The 19,880-nt window shown below is 42.5% G+C and overlaps 2 protein-coding genes across 14 annotated transcripts in view; both read left to right on the plus strand.

Annotated features, from left to right (window-relative positions):
• The first annotated feature begins 328 nt into the window (after positions 1 to 328).
• srsf5a (serine and arginine rich splicing factor 5a) lies at positions 329 to 7,813 on the plus strand. The gene is made up of 8 exons (XM_080415018.1): positions 329 to 460; positions 792 to 923; positions 1,497 to 1,567; positions 1,919 to 2,101; positions 3,364 to 3,433; positions 5,097 to 5,170; positions 5,709 to 5,816; positions 6,322 to 7,813. Exons 2-8 carry the CDS (start codon positions 798 to 800, stop codon positions 6,608 to 6,610), a joined length of 921 nt encoding a protein of 306 aa, XP_080271144.1. The 5' UTR covers positions 329 to 460; positions 792 to 797; the 3' UTR covers positions 6,611 to 7,813.
• Positions 7,814 to 8,238: 425 nt separating this feature from the next.
• The window catches only part of pacs2 (phosphofurin acidic cluster sorting protein 2), a 78,595-nt gene continuing 66,953 nt past the window's right edge, over positions 8,239 to 19,880 (plus strand). For all 13 annotated transcript variants that reach the window (XM_080415090.1, XM_080415102.1, XM_080415101.1 and 10 more), the window contains exon 1: positions 8,239 to 8,841. In XM_080415090.1, the coding sequence (XP_080271216.1) occupies positions 8,723 to 8,841 (119 nt within the window). In that variant the 5' untranslated portion in view covers positions 8,239 to 8,722. The remainder of the gene's footprint in view (positions 8,842 to 19,880) is intronic.

Consider the following 19,880-nt stretch of genomic DNA (forward strand, 5'->3'; position numbering starts at 1 on the left):
TAAATATATAATTTTGTTATATTTTTGAAACATTTTAACAACACAAATCTTGTATGGGGGGAGGTCCCTGACCCTGGCACAATTTTTTTTCAGATGTAGGTCTGCGGACAAATACATATTAATCTGGTGGTCCTTGACATGAAAATGTTTAAGAACCACTGGTTTAACAACATTAGGAAACAAGCCCAAACACTTTAGAAACAAGCCGAAAAACCGCAACCTGCAACCACCAATATTTACAAGCCACTTTACAAAAACATAACCCAAAGTCGCTTATAATAAGCGGACATGGCAACCCTGTTTGCTATCCGTAAAGTTCAAAGTTACCCGCCCAACCTGGCAACCCAGTGCCAGCATTTCCTCTTATCTGCCGTCGCCATTTTAATACAGGCCAGTAGCGTCGTTGAGTCAAAGCGGTCGACACCACTAACAACCGAAACAAGAAAATAACATAAATCTGGTGAGTTTAGCTACGTTTATTAGCACCTTTAGACGGTTTTATTGTGTTACTCGTTTCATTGTTTTGAAGTACTGTGGCGGGTGCGTTTGGAAAAAAAGGAGAATATTAAAACTACAGTGCGATGTGTAGTAGTATCTGCGCCGATAGAAGTAGTCGAATAAATAATGTAAGCTAACTTTCCTTTTTAAACACTTAAACGCGCACATCGGCACGCGTTTGCGTTGCTTTGATAAAGCCTGTAACACTACGTCGGCTTTATCTCTGGTTTATTTTGGGTAATTATTAACCAGGTTGAACCCGTTGAATGCTAAACCTCGTGTCCGTTTTTCAGCTAGTCATGAGTGGGTGTCGTGTTTTCATCGGCCGCCTGAGCCCCCACGCCAGGGAGAGAGACGTGGAGAAGTTCTTCAAGGGATACGGCCGGATCCGGGAGATCAACCTGAAGAACGGCTTTGGGTTTGTGGTGCGTGTGACTTTGGCCGCCTTGTTGTGTGCGTGAATCAATACAGCAATACGCACGTTAGCATAGCCATCAGATGTTAGCTTAGCTCTACTGTGCGGTGGTGTAAAGTAACTAAGTACATTTACTCAAGTACTGTACTTACAATTTTGAGGTATTTTTTTTTATACATTAGTGGATTATTTCCAATACTTTTACGTCTACACCTCAGAGGCAACATATTGTACTTTTACTCCGTTACAATTATTTGAAAACTTAAGTTACTTTGCAGATAAGTTATATTATAAAACATACATTAACCACTTAGGCCCTATTTTCCATATGGGCTATTTGAAAATAGCCGATCTACAAGCTCCTGTGAGCTTGTAGATCTCCTATTTTCAAACATTTTAGTACTTTTACTTTTGGTTCTTTAAGTTTATTTTGATGCCAATACTTTTGTACTTTAACTCGATAGGCCTTTTACTTGTAACAGAGTATTTTTATATTGTGGTATTGCAGCAGTGGTGGTAGAGTACTACCACCACTGCTACTGTGTTGTGCCCCATTACTGAACCCACTTATTGCATTCACCAGGAGTTCGATGACCACAGGGACGCAGACGACGCTGTGTACGAGTTGAATGGCAAAGAACTGTGCAGTGAGAGGTAATGCTATTGTAACGTTAACGTGATTTCAGTAATCGCTTCGTGTACATTTTGTGTGTTGGGACAATTCGTTTTGGGCGCCCCCTTTGTTCGCTTCTGGGAACGAGTGTTTCTATTTAAAGATGTCCCGTCCTCAAGAGTAACGCCAAACGGATTCCATTTGGTTGCTGACCTGAAGAGATCTTTATAGGTGTTTATTTTGGTATAACTGGCACTTAAACAAAACTGTAAAGTCTCTACAAATGTGGCAAGATTGTCGAGACTGGGCTACTCTTAGGCTCACCGTCCTTCCTACTATTTCAACAGAATTGTCACCGTATTAATTGTATATTTTTTGCCCTTTTTTATTAGGGTTACAATTGAGCATGCTCGCTCCAGGAGAGGGGGAGGTGGTGGAGGAGGAGGTGGTGGTGGAGGAGGAGGAGGTGGTGGTGGTGGTGGTGGAGGTGGTCGCGGCGGAGGTGGTGGTCCAGGAATGGGACGTTTTTCACCACGGTTTGGCAACTATCGCGCCTCTCGCAGCAGTGGATCCAGGTACAGTAGTATTTAGCAATGATTAACACCAAGTATTTTTTGTTGCAAAAAGACTCAGTTTGGGGTACAGCCAAGGAAATTGACGAGAAGTTAAGTAAGGGTAGCCTAGGTAAACCCTCCCTCCGGAAATCTCATTTCCATTTGATTTCAGGAGTGAAATGGAAATGAGATTTCCGGAGGGAGGGTTTACCAGGCTAAAGTAAGGGGCCTTTGTCATTGTAATAGCAATTCCCAGGTACAACAACCGAACTGGCAGAACGGGTTATTCATTGGCCTTTCAAATGTTTGTTTATTTCTTATCAGTCTCCAAATATCTTTGTTTTCCCAGCTAATGGGTAGTATCAACATTTGATTGTATAGAAATGTGATACTACCCATTAGCTCGGGAAAACAAGGCGATATTTGGACAAAGAATGTAATTGTCAGCTATTGCTGTTCTTCCTATAAGTTTCTTGTGGTAATTTACTAATTCTCCTAGTGCATTATTGTTAATGGTAATCAGACATGGGCTGTTTATATGCAGGGGTATGGGTCATCATCTTTCAGTTTTATGAGGTGCAATGAACTCTCTATAACAGCCAAGCTAAAGTCCAAAAGAGAACAGTTAGAGAAAATGGAATGGTGGTTTTTTTTGTTAGAAATTAACTCTGAGCCATGATGGCATGAGGGGGAGGACACCTTTTCAAAGTGACAAGAGGTTCTGAAGGACACCTCACACAGTAAAATCCTGTGTTAAATGGAGTGTAAAAATGGTCCCAAGAGGACCCTGCCAGGTCCAGATTAGCCCAACAGTGAGAATTTTACTGTGCATGAGTGTGCACGTTCATTAAAGCGGTGCTTGTAAAGATAACACCACATCAACAAAGTCAGTTCAATCTGCAAACTGAGGCCAGTTCGGCTGCCTCTGAAAGGCGATCAAATATTGACATTAGCTCCAAGGTCTGCAGAAAGCAAGCGGGGGCTTGACTCCAGGGTACCAGCCCAGGTGGACAGGATTTTGAGGTTAGGTTTAGGCATAATTTCTGTGAGATTATGGTTGGGCATACTGTTTAAGGTTAGAGTTAGGTTTAGGCATAGTTTTTGTGAAGTTAAATGTTAGGGTTTAGGCGACAGACACACCAATGAAAAAGGGAGTCCCCAGCCCACACAGAGATTGCAGCCATTTGTTCTTCCTGCATATGTACTGTAGCCAAATGTAACACTTTGTGACTGACGTGGTTATGACCTTTTGTCTCAGCTAAGTGTGATGTTTTCCCCTACAGGTATGGCCCTCCTGTGAGGACAGAACACAGACTCATTGTGGAGAACCTCTCGTCGCGTATTAGCTGGCAGGTGAGGGATCACTTTAGTTTATTTTATTTTCCTCCTTTACATTTGTATTAGATACAGCCTTGTCTAACCCATTATTTACAAATATGAAACTGCACTTAGTTCAACGGTCTGCGATAATTTGCATTACTCATGATTAAAAACAAAACGGAGAAATGTACTCACTATACTCATGAGCTATTTGGTTAAAGACACTAGTAGCAATACCCCGATTCTTGTTCAAGTACTGTTTCTTTCAGAGAAAGCATTTTTAATGCTGACGGGCAGTCTCTAACAAGAACATATAACTGTTTTTATATACACCAGCTGTTCTATTATGGTATCCTTTTAATTGGAGTTGCATGCACACCCTCCATGGAGAGGTCTAAAGTGCATAGCGCCCTCTCCTGGTTGTATTTTTTTCTGAATAGTGTCCATTTGGTGCCTCTCCTTACACGCAGTTGCCGCTCGCTGGTCTAAGTCTTGGCTGGGCCCCGTAGCGGGTGAAAGTGGTCTAGCGCAGGATACAGTAGCCTTAGGATGTCCCTAGCCACAGTCTGGAGGTTCTGTGGTCTGGCATCCCCGACTGCTGTAACAGCCCCCCCTCAAATCTACGGTCCCTACACTACTCTTCCCCGTTTGGGTCTTTTTCTGTTGCCGATGGAGTTGGGGGAGGTGTGAGTTTGGGCGCACACCCTCTGCACTCCCTACTTGCTCTCTGGTGGTTCCTTACTTGTGGAGGCCGGAATCGGAGTCAAGGCCGAGGTCGTTTCTCAATGGCTTAACACACTGCATTGGTTCCGATTTGCTATTTGGACAAGTGGCTCTATGCTAATATCTTCCTGGGTTTGGAATGGTAAGTAGTATAAAACTCATGTGATTGGTTTTGTGAAGGGGGTGGGTGGAAAAGATGGGAGTAAATTTTACCACCTTTTAAAAGGACAAGCAGAAGGAAGAATAGTTCTATTATGCAAATAATATTGACCATATTGCTCTTGCATCATCTTCAGGGGTGGGAAACCCATGCTATCGGTTGTGGTTTCTCAGCCCTTAGGGTGATGTAAGAGCAAAATGGCTGACAGTGAAATTAACCTTTTTCGGATCAATAGTTATCTTAAAGTCAAGAGCTGCTGTGAGCCCACACTAGTGAAAAAAAAACATTTATTTTGGTAGGTCCCATAAGCAAAAGGGTAAACTAAAGCCTTTTAGACAGAAAATATTTAACATCGTTCCCCTGTCATAGTGGAACTCTATAATCAAACACTTGTATTTTTCAAGCCTTGAATACAATTTCTTTTTTTTACTTAATGCCTATCAATATTTCAAAGTCAGTGTTAAATACTTAATACAAAAATTGTTTTGCGTTTCATTTCTTTGCCCACCAACAAGTGACTTCATGCAACCAATTATAATGGGATGTATAAGGTATTTCTTTGTTAAAAGGCAAAGCTGCCTACTCATGAAGTCGATCCTTGTTTATGTTGCTCCACTGCAAAGTGAACATATCAACAACTTGATATTGTTTTGCTGTTAAAGTAAACCTTAGATAATCCCCAGTTACAGGTGTGAATGCTGGTTTCATGTTGCCTTGCTTACTGAATTCTCTCAATCCCAGGTTTGAAAAGGCTCTCAAGGCACATCGCACATTTTTTGTTTTGTCACTGATTCCGCTTGTGCTTTGAAACAGGACCTGAAAGACCTGATGAGAAAAGCAGGAGAAGTTACCTTCGTGGATGCTCACAGAACCAACAAAAATGAAGGGTGGGTTCTCCTGTGGTTTACTGATTTCCCTTTGTCTCTAATAGATGGGTTTCCTGTTTGTAAACATGAGAGGATGATGCGCGCGCAGTGGCGGGATGAGCCTGTAGAGGGCGCTATTACCCGCAGCAGCTCTGGCCATTGTACATTCAGAAAATAAATGGTCTTCACCAGGTTTAATGAAAGTAGATTAAATGATGCAGTTTGTAATATCTTCTTTACTCAATAAAAATGATTTGTCGGAAGTTGGATCTGTTTGTATATAATAGCAGCATTATGCCTATAATAGCAGCATTATGCCTATCTAAATCCCGAAAATAACAATAGAGTGAATGGCGCTTCCGGTTCGTTCTCCCCCGCGCATGCGCAGATTGCACACTCTGCTCTGTGATGACGTCGCGCGGAAACCCATCTATAGAGACAAAATTATTAATCAATTAATTATTATTTAAATGATGAATAATTAATTGTATGTATTTATATTTTATTTTACTTGGGTGTATTTGACAATGTATTTTTTTCCCTCCATTAATATCCCCAGGGTGGTAGAGTTTGCGTCACGCAGTGATATGAAGAATGCTATTTCTAAGCTCAATGGAACAGACTTGAACGGTCGCAAGTTGAAGATCTTTGAGGATCACCGCAGGAGGTGAGTCACTAACATTAATCTTAATGAACATTCATTTTATTTTGCACATTGTTGGCACCACAAGATTGATATTTCATTTAGTTACACTAATCCGAAGGCTCACTCTTCTGTCTGCCCAGTCTGTCAACTGTACCTAAGACACTACCCCTAACAATTCCTGGGTGCCATATTATTATTATTTTATACTGGTGGGCCGTCCAATGCTCTGCAGACATTATTACATTCTAAGCTGTGGGGCTTGGTGTAGCTGACGTATAGAAAGCACAGATGGCTCCGCCCATCGTCTGTACCCCTCCGAACTTGGGAGTATAAATCAGGCTTTAATGGAGCTTCCAGACTGCTTCTAATAGTTGGGCTTGGTTAAATGCAGATGAGAAATTTCACATGTGCTGTTGTATGACGGCAATGCTCCAAGAACTACTACATTTATTATTGTGCACAGCAAACTCATTTAATGAAGAGGGTGGGAAGAAAATAACCCAACGTACCTCGTTTCACCCAACAGTCAAAGCAAGAGCCGCTCCCGCTCCCGCAGCTACTCGCGCTCTAAGAGTCGTTCCCGAAGCCGTTCCAGGAGCAACAGAAGCAACAGGAGCAAGTCCACCAGCCGCACACCAGAAAGGAAGACTTCTGCAGGAGGAGGCAGGGCCGCAGCCCGCTCTCCCTCCCGCTCCATTTCGCGCTCCAGGTCTCGCTCCCGCTCCCCTGCACCTGCTCAGAAGAAGCAGTCCCGCTCCCGTTCCCCCCGCTCCCGTTCTCGCTCCCGCTCTGCTTCAGCAGAAAGCCAGCACTGAGACTGTGTCTCTATGCATTAGAATGGACTGATGATGAAGACCTTAGCTGCAGACTACAGGGCCAGTGTGATGGCTGTTGTCAGGTTTGTACTAATAGCAAGGGGGTTTTCTGGGCGGAGTGGTGAGTCTTCTTTTAAAGTAGAGCGTTGCTCGTGATTGTGCCAGCATTGGCTTTGTAAGTCGTGGGAAGTTTTCTTTTCTAATGCTTAGTTTTGGATGTGCTTTCAAAGTAAGATGCTTTTTTCTTTGTTTTCTTACAACTTTAATAACTGATATTTTACTTTGGAAAACCCTCCATTTGATTAAATTAAAGATTCTAAGAACCTTTTTTGGGGCAGTAATGTAATCCACATTGTTCAAGATATTAACCATCTGGATTAACCATGTGTCGTAAAACGTAATTTAAAATGTGTAATTGGGTAAGCTGTCAACATGTCTTCCGAGAGTACGGTCTATGGTCTAACAAGTGCCATGTTCCGATTCCATCCACCTTACTCTTGTTGCTATAGTAATACTGGTTTGACAAGGGGATTACATTAACTTTACAGGATCTACATTTTAATTGTTTTTTGTCAACTTAATGGTGTTTCGTGATACTGTGATTTTGCTTTTCAGTGAGGTACCGAACATAACCGGTGCTTCTATATATTTAGCATCATTTCCATGCTATGTGAAAACAAATGCTGACATCTCAAAATGGTGTTTTTGATTTTGATTTTTTTCTTCCCGTATCTAAGTACTTATATGTATGCTTAGTTTTGAATTGATACTGCCATGAGTAACAGGACCTTGTCTATGTTTGTGATTATTCCATTTTGCATTGCTTTATCTTCAGTTTTACCCTGTAATGTTTTCTGTTTATAAGTCTGAACATGAGAAACCTATGAGATTGTTATAGCAGAGCAACATCTGGAAATTAAAATGCTGGCATCTTACAATAAAACAATCACTGCATATTAAGTGGTTTTCCCTTGCAGTACTGTGACGAAAGAACCTTATTAGAAGGCTTTATTTCTTGGAACACAAATTGTACTGTTTGAGAGATTATTGAGGTGTGCACGCATATACTGTAGATGAACAATTATGAGCAAGTGTTTCTGGGAAGTTCAAGATCTCAGTGAGTGTATGGGGAATCAACACCAATGTTTACAAATCATAAATTAAAATTGTTTGAATTTAATAAATGCTCCTTCCTTACTCTAATTGTGTGATTTGCTGCGCATGGGGAAAATCTGCTCATTATTTGACACTGACTTAAAATGAATTCAGAGAGAAAATGGGCCATGGGCTCACCACACGATGGCACTGTCTGTTTGCTTTTGGAGCGAGTTCAAGTTTGAAGTGTGATTAACGATTCTAGAGCAGTAGTATGCCTATGCACATTTAAACGAGATAATTAAATGGGAAAGGTATGTGCCTTTACCTTAGACTAAGCGCAGAAAATGTGAACTATATCGTGTATATGTACTGCGTGCATTAATCATTCTAATGTAATGTGTGCTAATGGATCAGATGACCAGATTTATTCCATATTGAGTAGTTAAGTGCAAAGCAAGATCGGGTTGTGTTTCCTGTCCGTGTGACAGCCTCCCGTTTGCAGCTGCAGTACGAAGTGAAAGGGTGGGTGCTCTTTGCCTGGGTTATATACTGCAACTAAAAGCTGTTGGCTGCCACTCGGGGCTAGTTGGCACTGAATGACAAAAAGCCAAGCTGGCCATCGACCCGAGACGGCTTCTGGGTCTATGCCCAAGGCAGCCTAGTACGGTTTCAGTCCTGCACTGCACCTGCAAGCGTAGCGAACAGAATGCAGCGGCGAGAGACCCGCCGATGACGTGATTTCCTGGGGGTGGCGATGGATGGATGGTAGCGTGGTGGTGGTAGATCCACAACAAGCTCACACTGCAGTTTGTGAACTGGATACCCGACCTGGTGGATACAAGGACGCAGACATGAGCACGGCCTCTACTGTACACACAACATTGTGCTAATCGCGGGTGTGAGGGGAAAACTTTATTCTCGACGCACAACGTTTTGGATCAGCTTGCTGTTTACAGCAGATCCCAGCTCGGTGCGGTTGGACGTCGGGCGTCTCTCGCCCGTCCGAACCGAACCATGGCGGAAAGAAGTGGCCGGTTGAGTTTCCCGGGGAGCGGGGCTCTCAACAGACCCGTCCCGATGAACCTGTTCGCCACATGGGAAATAGATGGATCTTCCCCGAACTGTATTCCGAGGTAAGAAAGACGCGACCACCGGGTCCAATGGGCCATTTAAACTTTAAACCACCACCCATCAGACGGGCAAGCTGTCATTTGTCACATACAGCTGCACAGCGGCTTAGCCCCCAGCTCGCAGTATCATTCATTTAACCTTTATTCCTGATTTGTGTGTCCTGGCTTACAATGCCCGAATACTAGTTAAATATGCATTTAAATATCTGCACATTTGATTTTTTTTGTCTGCAATCCACTGAGCGTTCGTCCACATGCGATGACATTGCACCCCTATAATTATTTTTTGCTTATTACTTACTAAATCATTGTGTAAAATAGGATAGTATACATCATTACGTAGGTAGGCTGTATGGCAATTGGTTATTGTCTCAATTGCATTGAACTGTAAAGTCTCAAAACGTCGCTCAGATTAATGACAGTGATACGCCTGCACTAAGGTGTGTCGCCTAACTGCTACTACATCAATGGTTTTCAAACCTTTAGATTTCAAGGTCTCTGACCCATTTGGTTCCATTTGTATACTGTCAGAGTTACGCACTTGTAAGGGTCAATTTAGCACCCCCCCCCCAAAGGAACCCACTACATGATGGAAATTTCATAGATCTCTATTTTGAGAGAGAAAGTTGACAAGGTCCTGCCGGGATGATAACACAACTAAACGAGTTTGTGGTCATCAGATGTCCTACCCTGAGATGATAAATGCTTGCTGTCACTGTCAGAATTTGGTCAGTAGTCGGCTTGTGGAACACAACTTATAATTAAACTGTGATTTGGGGAGCAGTGTTGTTCATACCAATGACTCTTTTTGCTCTACTTCCAAACACAACACAATATGCCTTTTTTTTCTCTCCTCAGGCAAAATACGTTTGTGCAGTAGTAGAATAACAATGGATCTGTAGCTTAATCGGGGCCTCACTAGAAGGTCACAATCCGTGTGGTCACAAGTTTGTTTCCCCATGACCCCACATAGGTGCACTGACTGTTCTAGTGATCTTGTGACCCCACATGTTTGCACTGTTCTGGTGTCCTTGAGAAAGACAGAGACCTTACCAGCTCTAGGGGAACTGTTCTGTGGCTGACCCTGACCTCCAACCTTAGGATCAAGACAAAATACCTGTATATAGTATATACCGTAATATTAAATATAGAATATTACAATGACCTCTTCCTGCTTTATTGTCTGGCCATGTGCCATCAACTGCTGATATACTAGTTTGTTTAACATAAGACATGATGCTTCTTGTGCCAAGAGATATTATGACGATCAAGGCCCCCAATCTCTGACCACTATATGTAGCCTACAGCAACTGGCCTTGGTATTGAATCCTGCCAGTGTTTCTCTGTGACTCTACCTTTCTCACTGTTTGTCTTAATAAAGACAAAATACAAACTGAGAGTAAGCCATTATCCTCTGCTCTCTCCAAAAATAAGTTGTTATAGATTAACATTATGTATTTTTGTAGCTGCCTCCATCTTAGCCATTGTACTGTATCAAATGAAATACTGAGGGGAGTGGACATCTTTATAAAGACATTGATTCTTGCACAATAGTACTTTAGTGTTTAGTTTGTTTTCTTGCATGAGCCAATCATCATTGGCTCAGACAACGTTGAAAGGATTACCCTACAGTGTGAACTGAACTGTCAATCACCATCGCCTCCTGGATCTCTCTATTGACCCGTGTCTCTCAACATTTAGACAGGATGAACTCTGCTTGTTAAGCTGGTGTCGAATCACCTGCAGCCCTATCCAATGCTATCACAGATTCATGTGAGCTGGCCACACACACACTGGCTGTCCAACACCATAACAGCTTTGTCAAGATTCAAGAGGTTTTATTTGTCACATGTTCATACAAGTGTGCAGTGAAATGTTGGGGGGGGGGGGGGGGGCATACTCTGCCAGACTGTGCAAACAATGATCAACACTGTATGTTGAAAAAAATAGCATAATACAAGTAAGTGATGATGATAATAATAATAGGAGGGGGAATTTATTTGTCACTCATGCAAGTCCAAAGTTCCTTACAATGTGCATTATATTCACCCATTCACTCATACATTCACAGTCACACACCGATGGAGGAGGAAACCATGAAAGGCACCAACCTTATCAGGAGCAGTTAGGCGTTCAATGTCTTGCTCAAGGACACAGACTGGGGGAGTTTGTAGCTTAGTGGGTAGAGAGGCCATCTGATAATAGGAAGGTCACTGGTTCGCCCCCCGTTCGGCCGAGTATAACTGTCAAAGTGTCCCTGGGCAAGACTCTACCCCTAACCACAGTGCAAATAGCAGTAAATTGTATGTGTTGAACTAGGCTATATCAATAGTCCATAGCTGGGAACATGTGGGTCCTTTAAAATCATTTTAGGTCTGCTCAAACACCCTCTGGATTATGAGTCCTGCAGGGTGAGAGTGAAGTCCCCATGGTTCTCTCGGTCCAGCACACCAGCCTCTGCAGGACTCGCTGGTCCCAGGAGGAAGCTATTCCCGATGGCTCTGAGTGGTAGCTGAGTAGACTTAGTTCAGGATCTTTTGTGAGACTTTGAATTTCCTCAGCTATATTCAAACTCACAGTGTGTTTGTTATACACTGGGTGATGTGTTAATATATTTTCAAATGAACATTTGAGAGGTAGCATTTTTAATTGAAAGTGTTTGAATTCCCTGATCGATGGGGTACCTGGTTCCTTGCTGACATAGGGTCACATCCTACTGGAGTCCTGACTGTCCCCACTCTGTTCCTCTCTGGTCAAGTTCACACTTACTTGTCAGATGGCCGTATTGCTTGATGAATAGCATGATACTGCACATCAGTTTTTGTCGTTGTTGTTGTTGCTTAATGCATATGTGGTTTACCCCCTCCATTAGTGTTATTGAGATGGTAAGAAAGCTGGAAGGGAAACTGAGTACTAGGGGAAAGAAAGTTCTAGCAGAATTCAACCATAATATGGTTGAATTATGCTAACAGAGACATGTGTGACTCTGGAGGCAAGGAACTTAAACACCAGGCTGCTGTTTGGAGCAGCCTGTCTGTGAACTGTAAGGTTAGAGCCACAGTTAGCTTGTCACTGCTATCTGGAACACAATCCTTTGTTGCCAAAATGTGAATTTGGAGGTGATCCGTGCTGTATGTAGGATAAACAGGAGTAACCTATCCTCATCTATTCTTAGGATCTGCCTGGCATATTGCATCACTACTGCTATGCTCCATGTCTTTGCTATAATGCCAGTCAAATCATTGGAGAACAGGGATATTCAAATATAGCCACTTTGAATCACTCCGGCCTACTATGTTATTTCCAAAACTTTACTTTTCTCATCATTTCCTCATGTTTTCATATAACCCCAGCTCTATCCATGCTTAAGGTCCCTGAAGCCCTAGGCTATTAGGCATGGCCTGGCCTAGCTTATAGGAGTGCTGCCTCTGCACTGATCTCATGTTTCCCAGAGTCACCTCAGGCCATAAGCAGCTCTGAACCTGCGGCGGTGTTCAATAATCACCTATCGCAGGTGAGAAAAAGCATAAATCAGCAATCTTTGGATGGTGGTAGGATGATAATTGCCAGTAGCATGTAGCTGCACGCCTAAGTGAGGCTGTTATTGTCACACATACTTTATCAATAAGCATGACTGGTGAGAAGACATTAGCTGCCTTTATTGCTAAGCCTGATTTATGCTTCGTCGTACAACAGTCGCATGCCGAAAATAGCCCATCTACAAGCTCACAACGTTGTACATCAAAGAATAAATCAGGCTTTAATAGTATGCAGTAAGGATTTGGTCCACAGAGGGAGAAGGAAGCTAGTTTGGTACAGCACACATTTGTGTTACTCCAGCTTGCAAATTCAGGATTTATTCTTCCCTGAGGTTGAGGGAAATGCTGCCAGTACAGCAGCCAAAGGAGTTGCAGAATAACCAAACATACCAGACATCTGACGATGAAAATGTGAATTGCACCATAACATTTGTAACTTTGTAAATTTGTAACGAGATCCAAGAGTCACACTTGTTCTTAAAGTGTGTCTCCAAGACAATCATTGACCCCTACACGTGCACAAAATCAATCACAGTGGCAACATTACCACCTGAGCCTCTCTTTTAAATCCAAGGACTGTGTGTGTGTGTGTGTGTGTGTGTGTGTGTGTGTGTGTGTGTGTGTGTGTGTGTGTGTGTGTGTGTGTGTGTGTGTGTGTGTGTGTGTGTGTGTGTGTGTGTGTGTGTGTGTGTGTGTGTGTGTGTGTGCGTGTGCCATCTTGGGTGTTTCTGAAGTGGGCATCAATTGGATTTCTGTGGCGTGGCATACAGAACAGAAGCAGAGAGCCAGTGGGCACTGCGAGGGCTAAGTGCTGTCAGAGATGGGGGGGGGGTATATAGGTTTGTGAGACAGAGCAGGGATTGAGTGGGCCCTCAAGTGACAGCTGGACCCAGTAGGCTGTCATATTTGGACCTGTTGGAGGCTGAGAGTGCTGAGATGTCGCTTTGAGTCGCAGAGAAAACACTTGTCCTTTTGTCCCCCGTTCTGCTTAGGATGCTCACATTGCGAGAATTTTGAGTAGGCCGACCGGGAGGCAGTTAATGGCTCACATTGTTTTATGTTCCCTGTGTTGGCCGTGTTGTCTCTGCATGCTGTGCATGTTCTCTACTAACACTATCATTTTACGACCTCTAGCTATTAGCCTGTTTCATTTATTTTCATACTTGCAGGCCAGACCCCGCGTTCTCACAAGCAAGTCATTGTCAAGTGATTATGTTGTATGAATGTGAAGTCACTTTGGTTTATGGTGATGTCCCCCTGAGTTATTCTTGTAGTCCCTGTGATGTTCTCCTCAATAATAATAGTTTTGTCCTTTTTGTGCCTGGAAAGTGTCTTCTGCATTTACCCATCCTAGCTATTAGAAGTAGTGGACACTATTAATACAGAACCCAGGGAGCGGTTAGGGGCTAAGTGTCTTGCTCAGGAACACAGCTGAGTAAGCCTGCTTTGTGCCCCTCATTTTCATCCTTGCGACTATTGCTCCATGTTTTTGCAAGGGAGCCATTAATCAAGTGAATCGCCCTGTCATGTAATATGAATGTTATGTCCGAAGGCCGCATATCTAGCAGACAATTTACCAAAAGGAATTGCATGTATTTAATTCAGTCTGACCAAAAGCAGGGATAAAACATGTCTCTACCTGCGATAAAAATGGATGACCAGCGGGGGAATATCAAAAGGAGTGGCATGGATTTCTCCCCACCCTCAGCAAATCGAACACTACACACACACACACACACACACACACACACACACACACACACACACACACACACACACACACACACACACACACACACACACACACAGCCCTGCTGATACAGCGGGTCATAGAGGGCGGGCAGGGCAGGACAGGAGGGAACATCTGTCCTCTCTACCTCCCTGTCATCCCATCTGAGTTGCTTTGTGTCTCTGCAGGCTGATCACCTTTTTATTTTTGTTGCTCCCAGATGATGTTTTTCCCCCTCATGCAGCATCATCCCTGACTAATCACTTTGGATTTTCCTTCTTTACAGTACACCCATTGTCAGTACACCCGTTGTTTTTCCAATAACATAATCTGTAATTCTGTCTGTTTTTATTTTTTGCTCCATTCAGTTGAATTTGTAATGTCTTTTGTAATGGAAGAGAGTCATCTCATTATACTGCACATGATCAGTCACAAAGCTATACATGAAGGGAGGAGGGTAACGTACCACTTTCTTAATGTTGAAAAATTCACTCAGAATGTTAACCCATTAAGGACTGAGGTTCCGATTCTGCAAATGTCTTCTACATCGCAACAGTTTTTTGAAAAAAGCTAGTAGTTCTCAAACCTTTTCATGTCAAGGACCCCCAAAATGATATGTATTTGGCCGCCGACCCCCTTCTCAAAATATTTTTTCCAGGGACCCTGTTTGCTTAAAAAATATATATATTCAAAGTTTGCACACATTTTCAAGATTTTTCAAAAATAGCAGATCTACGAGCTTGTATATCTGCTATTTTTGAATAGCCAGGATGCATAGCAAGTGCTACCAAATAATGGTTTAAGTGGCTACACAGATGCGTTCCCAGTTTTGATGCTGGGTCACTTACAGGGGGTAAGGCTGCGGGAAGTCTAGTCAAAAGTCTACAGCTTGTTCATCAAATTATGACGTCTACTAGATTACTGCCCTAAACAGAAAAACATAACCTGATTCAACCCTGTCTGGTGTGCTACTTTGCCTTGGTAGAGACTAATGCTGATCTGAGCAAATCAATATGGCCTTGAACCAGCAGAGAAACAATTAACCCATTAAAACCGGGAGCGCATCCGTGTAACCACATAAACCATTATTGTATACTTTGGCTATTCAAAAATAGCAGATATACATCTGCTATTTTTGAAAAATCGTGAAATATTTAGCAAATCTTTGAATATATATATTTTCAAAGCAAATCTTTGCTTCTGGGGGTCAGCCAAATGCATATAATTTTGGAGGTCTTTGACATGAAAAAGTTTGAGAACCACTGATAAAGCAACATAGGTTTTTCAGAAAACTGTAGAATCGGAACCTCAGGCCTTAATGGGTTAATCTTCACTGTGTTTGTGAGAGTTGGAAAAGCCCTGGTGGAAGGAGACATGTGGGTAAGATACTAACTTTTAGCTGTGACCCTCTGTGTCGGTCAAAACTGTTCAAGTGCAAAGTGAGAGCTGGTCACAGCTTATCGTGGATTACATGCTTATTTTTCTGTAGGCCTCAGGGTTTTGTAAATCCCCAAATTACTTGGATACTTTCACTATTCTACTAGCCAAGGAGAACTTAAGAAACCAAAAGCACCCCAGATCGATTGTTGATTTCCTGCCAATGTAGTTGGTAGAGTAAGAAAGTAACTAGAGAAAACAACAACACCATTTGGCTCATGGTTGGTGGTAATTCCCTACACTGGTTGGAGAGGTTCAATACTATTGGGCTCAGCAGGCGAGGGCCCTTAATGTCCAGTCATCGGGTGCTTTGATGCACCCGATGAGAAAGTAAATATAAAGCACAGGAGTATAAGCTTGTCCTCAGCACTTCTCTCAGGCTAAATAGACCTCCGGGCAATATGGAGCAGACTAAACACTAAATAGATTAATTGGTCAGATTCCTGCGGAAACTGACCAATGATAGACAAACTTTAGACAAACTTTATGACAAAATGGTTGGAGAGTAGTAATGCCTCGAACAAATGAAATGAAAACAAATTGTGAAACTAAACCAAACCAAATTGTGAAACTAAAGCTTCACCTGCTTTGTCCAGAATGTCATGATGAGATGAGCTCAAATGAATGGTCTGTCTGCCAATGGGGTTCTTTTCTGGCCCTCAGCTACAATGGGCATGAGTGACGTTTCTTTTTAAATAGTGTTGTGCAGACAGTTCACCTGGTGGGTGCATGTTCCACATGGGTGGGGCTAAGGTCCTTCCCACAGCTGGCCCAGGGCTTTTGCTGCATGTCTCCCCTCTCTCCTGCCTTTCCTCTCTCTCACTGTAACAACCTTCTGACAATAAATACATTTATACATATATAGTGTGTGTGTGTGTGTGTGTGTGTGTGTGTGTGTGTGTGTGTGTGTGTGTGTGTGTGTGTGTGTGTGTGTGTGTGTGTGTGTGTGTGTGTGTGTGTGTGTGTGTGTGTGTGTGTGTGTGTGTGTGTGTGTGTGTGTGTGTGTGTGTGTGTGTGTGTGTGTGTGTGTGTGTGTGTGTGTGTGTGTGTGTGTGCGTGCGTGCGTGCGTGCGTGCGTGCGTGCGTGCGTGCGTGCGTGCGTGCGTGCGTGCGTGCGTGCGTGCGTGCGTGCGTGCGTGCGTGCGTGCGTGCGTGCGTGCGTGTGCGCGCGCGTGCGCGCGCGCGTGCGTGCGTGTGCGCACACAGTATAGTATTCAAAAGTATATGCTTTTAAAAATACTTAAGTACAACTTACATTGTACATTTTCTTTTTAATATCAATGCATTATTGTATTAAAATGTATAAATCTTCCCCCCAAAAGCACAGATTTCCCTGAATCTTTCAAAAAAGCTTGGAGATTGCGGTTTTCACTGTATTTGAAATAAGGCCTTTTCCTTCAGTCAAAAGTACAGCACTTGTCTCTGAAATGTATTGGAGTGAAAAAGTACCCAAAAATATATATAAAACAATACTATAAAATAAGTAAAGTTACAGATTCTCAAAAATTTACTGAACTACAGTACTCAAGTAAACGTGCTCTACGTTACTGTCCACCACTGGTTGTGCACCAGTTAACAATCAGCTTAACCACTGCAAGCAGTTAAGGATTATCCTGGTTCAAATGGAGGGACATCACTGTTTGCTCTTTATCAAGATTAAAACCCTGGTTATTTTTATGCTTGTATTTTTTTAGATGAACAAAATGGTCTGGTTTAGGCTAAAGTGTCCAACATCAAATTTGTTCCATTAGACAAATTCAACTTTAATGGCAGGGCAACAGATCATTTTAAATGCTGGAAATGTTAACAATGTGAGAAAGAAAAATTTGTACTCAAGTTATAATTTGACATTCTCATAAAGTCTCTCTCTCTCAATTAATTCCATTTGCAACTAAAACAACATTAGACTGTCTTCCTGCTTTTGCAGTTGGAGAGAGATGGCCTTATTTTCAAATGACTGATAGCTTCATGATTATGGGCATCTGAGACCTGTTTACTTTGCTGTGTGGTAGCCTAAATCTCTGGGGCTTTTTTTCAGTAATGCAGAAAAGGAGGTTAGAAGCCAGTGGAGAGATGTGTCAATACCATGTGGGCCAGATGTAGATGAGATTATATTGAAGACAGTGTGCGAACAGCTCAGGCTTAGAATAGTCTAAAAAGAAGCTCTGCAAACCAGGCTGCCCCATCGTTTGAATCATCTGTCTTTGAGTCATGTTTAGGGGCAGCGCGTGCCAATTTGTTGACTGCTGCTGAGTTTCTGTCTTTCTTTTTCTGTTTGGCAGGGTAGTGAAATATTCCTGTCATGTCCCTTTATCCATTATGACCTACACCTGTGTGTGTGCTGGTATTCTGATTTACTTATGATTTGTACTGATGGGTACACTCTGTTTATTGAACATCTGCTGCTGTCTTCCATGGCATTGGAATGACAGGAAATGAAAGAATAGAAAGCAGCCGTAGCATTCCTTTTTATGATCTAATTTGATCTGTTTATTTACCCAACGCTGTATCTTCTAGTGCTGTCATTCCAGACTGTGTAGGTTTTGTAATTACATGTTTACGTGTGTGTGCGCGCGTGTGTGTGTGTGTGTGTGTGTGTCCTGCCACTTCTGTCATCATACATCATCATAATTCATGGGAACCTTGTACAAAAGAATTTCACCCACTCCTTTTTTACTTGGTGTAAACGTGTGATAGGACAATAAATGTCAAGTTGAAGATGTGGTATCTCAGTAATGAGTTGAAAGCCACATTTTCCTTCAAACCTTGCAATTCCTATTCTGTACATTTCCTCAAATTACATATTTCCTTTAACGTTTTCTAAACAGTCGTTTAGCCTCAATGCATTTGCATAAACAGATTTTTTTTACTTGCAGCAAGACTCCACAGGCTAGACAAGGACCCTGTCTGCTGCAGCAAACCGTGTGTGAGGGAGAAGAGGGAGTTGCTGTTTCAGCTCTATCTCACAAAGGCATTAAGAACTTTTTTCTGCTTTCTCAATTGAGGAGGAGAGGAGGAGAAATGTAGGTCAAGTTCCTTAGAAAAGTTGCAGGCCTAGCACAGCTTAAGGAAGGTTTTAACATGTTGTAGTGATTAGGAGAGCCGCTGCACCACCACTGGCATTTTCTTTCTTGGGCGGGGTTGGGGAATGGATGGAGGGCTCACATGATCCTTTCCGTGTTCCCATCCCGCATGAGATGCCAGGACAGATGGACATTGTGGCTAAATCCCGTGGTTGGCACTGATGATGGCAGAAATCAGCAGCTATTACCGTGACCAGTCAGAAATAAGCATTGCTTTACAAGCCTGTAAACATAACCTTTCTGGCCTCCCAGATGCTGAGCAAGCTGAAATAGTATGTCCAGGCTAATCTACCGGAATACCGATGCTGACTGAAGTTATTTATGGGTTCAAAGTTGTGGCGTAGTTCTAGTGGTTGGGTAGGACCATGCCTCTGGACTTGCATAATACCACATGCCTCCTACTAGCCTGGGATCTAGCCTTCTTTATGAACAAATACTAAGGGCAATGGATTTCCCACACTGCTTGATATATAATATCGCAGTGACAAATGACTGTGTTTCTTATCACAGGGAGTGAACAGGGCCTTACATTCAACACACTGCACATGTTCAATTAAGTGCGGTAAATTGGGTATAGTTTTCAGAGAGCGCGCATTTACATAAATCAAATCATTCTACTCCACAATAAGGGGATATTTTGCATCTGTTTAGTGTCTGCTGTCAGCCATCATAGTCGGTAAACATATTGTAGCAGGCAGCGGATATTAAAAGCTTCTGTTACAGTTTGGAGATGGAACAGACGCGATGTTTACCCGTTGGCTAGGTTATGCTCATAATGATACGCCATGTAAAGTAAATATTGTTCTCCAACAAAATGGGCAGCACTATAACCATAAAAAAATGCATAAGAGCTCAAAATACTGATAACTCACACACACTGGACTCCTTTAAAGAACAATAACGTGTAGTAGTGCTACAAAAGGGTGACATTTCAGTGATTGTAGACCTTTATTAGACCAACCGTTTTTATCAGGCATGTCAGAGGAAGTTCCCGGTGAATTTAATGTCACCTTTTGAAATATTGTGGTCAGTATTGTTTTTAATGGGGTTGGAAATCTAAATCGTGTGTGTGTGTTTGTGTGTGTAAATGGTAAAGTGTTTAGGTTTAGAGAATTCCATTCGCCACTGAGCCTGTGATATAATCCTGTCCATGCCTTCTTTCACTCTTGTGTCCCTTGCTCTGCCTTTGTACCGTCACAATAAAGAAAAAGAAAAAAAGGAAGAAAAAATACTAAGATTAAACTAAAATGGATG

Source organism: Gymnoscopelus braueri, assembly GCF_963280865.1.
Source record: "Gymnoscopelus braueri genome assembly, chromosome: 19".
In the NCBI taxonomy this organism is placed as follows: domain Eukaryota; kingdom Metazoa; phylum Chordata; class Actinopteri; order Myctophiformes; family Myctophidae; genus Gymnoscopelus; species Gymnoscopelus braueri.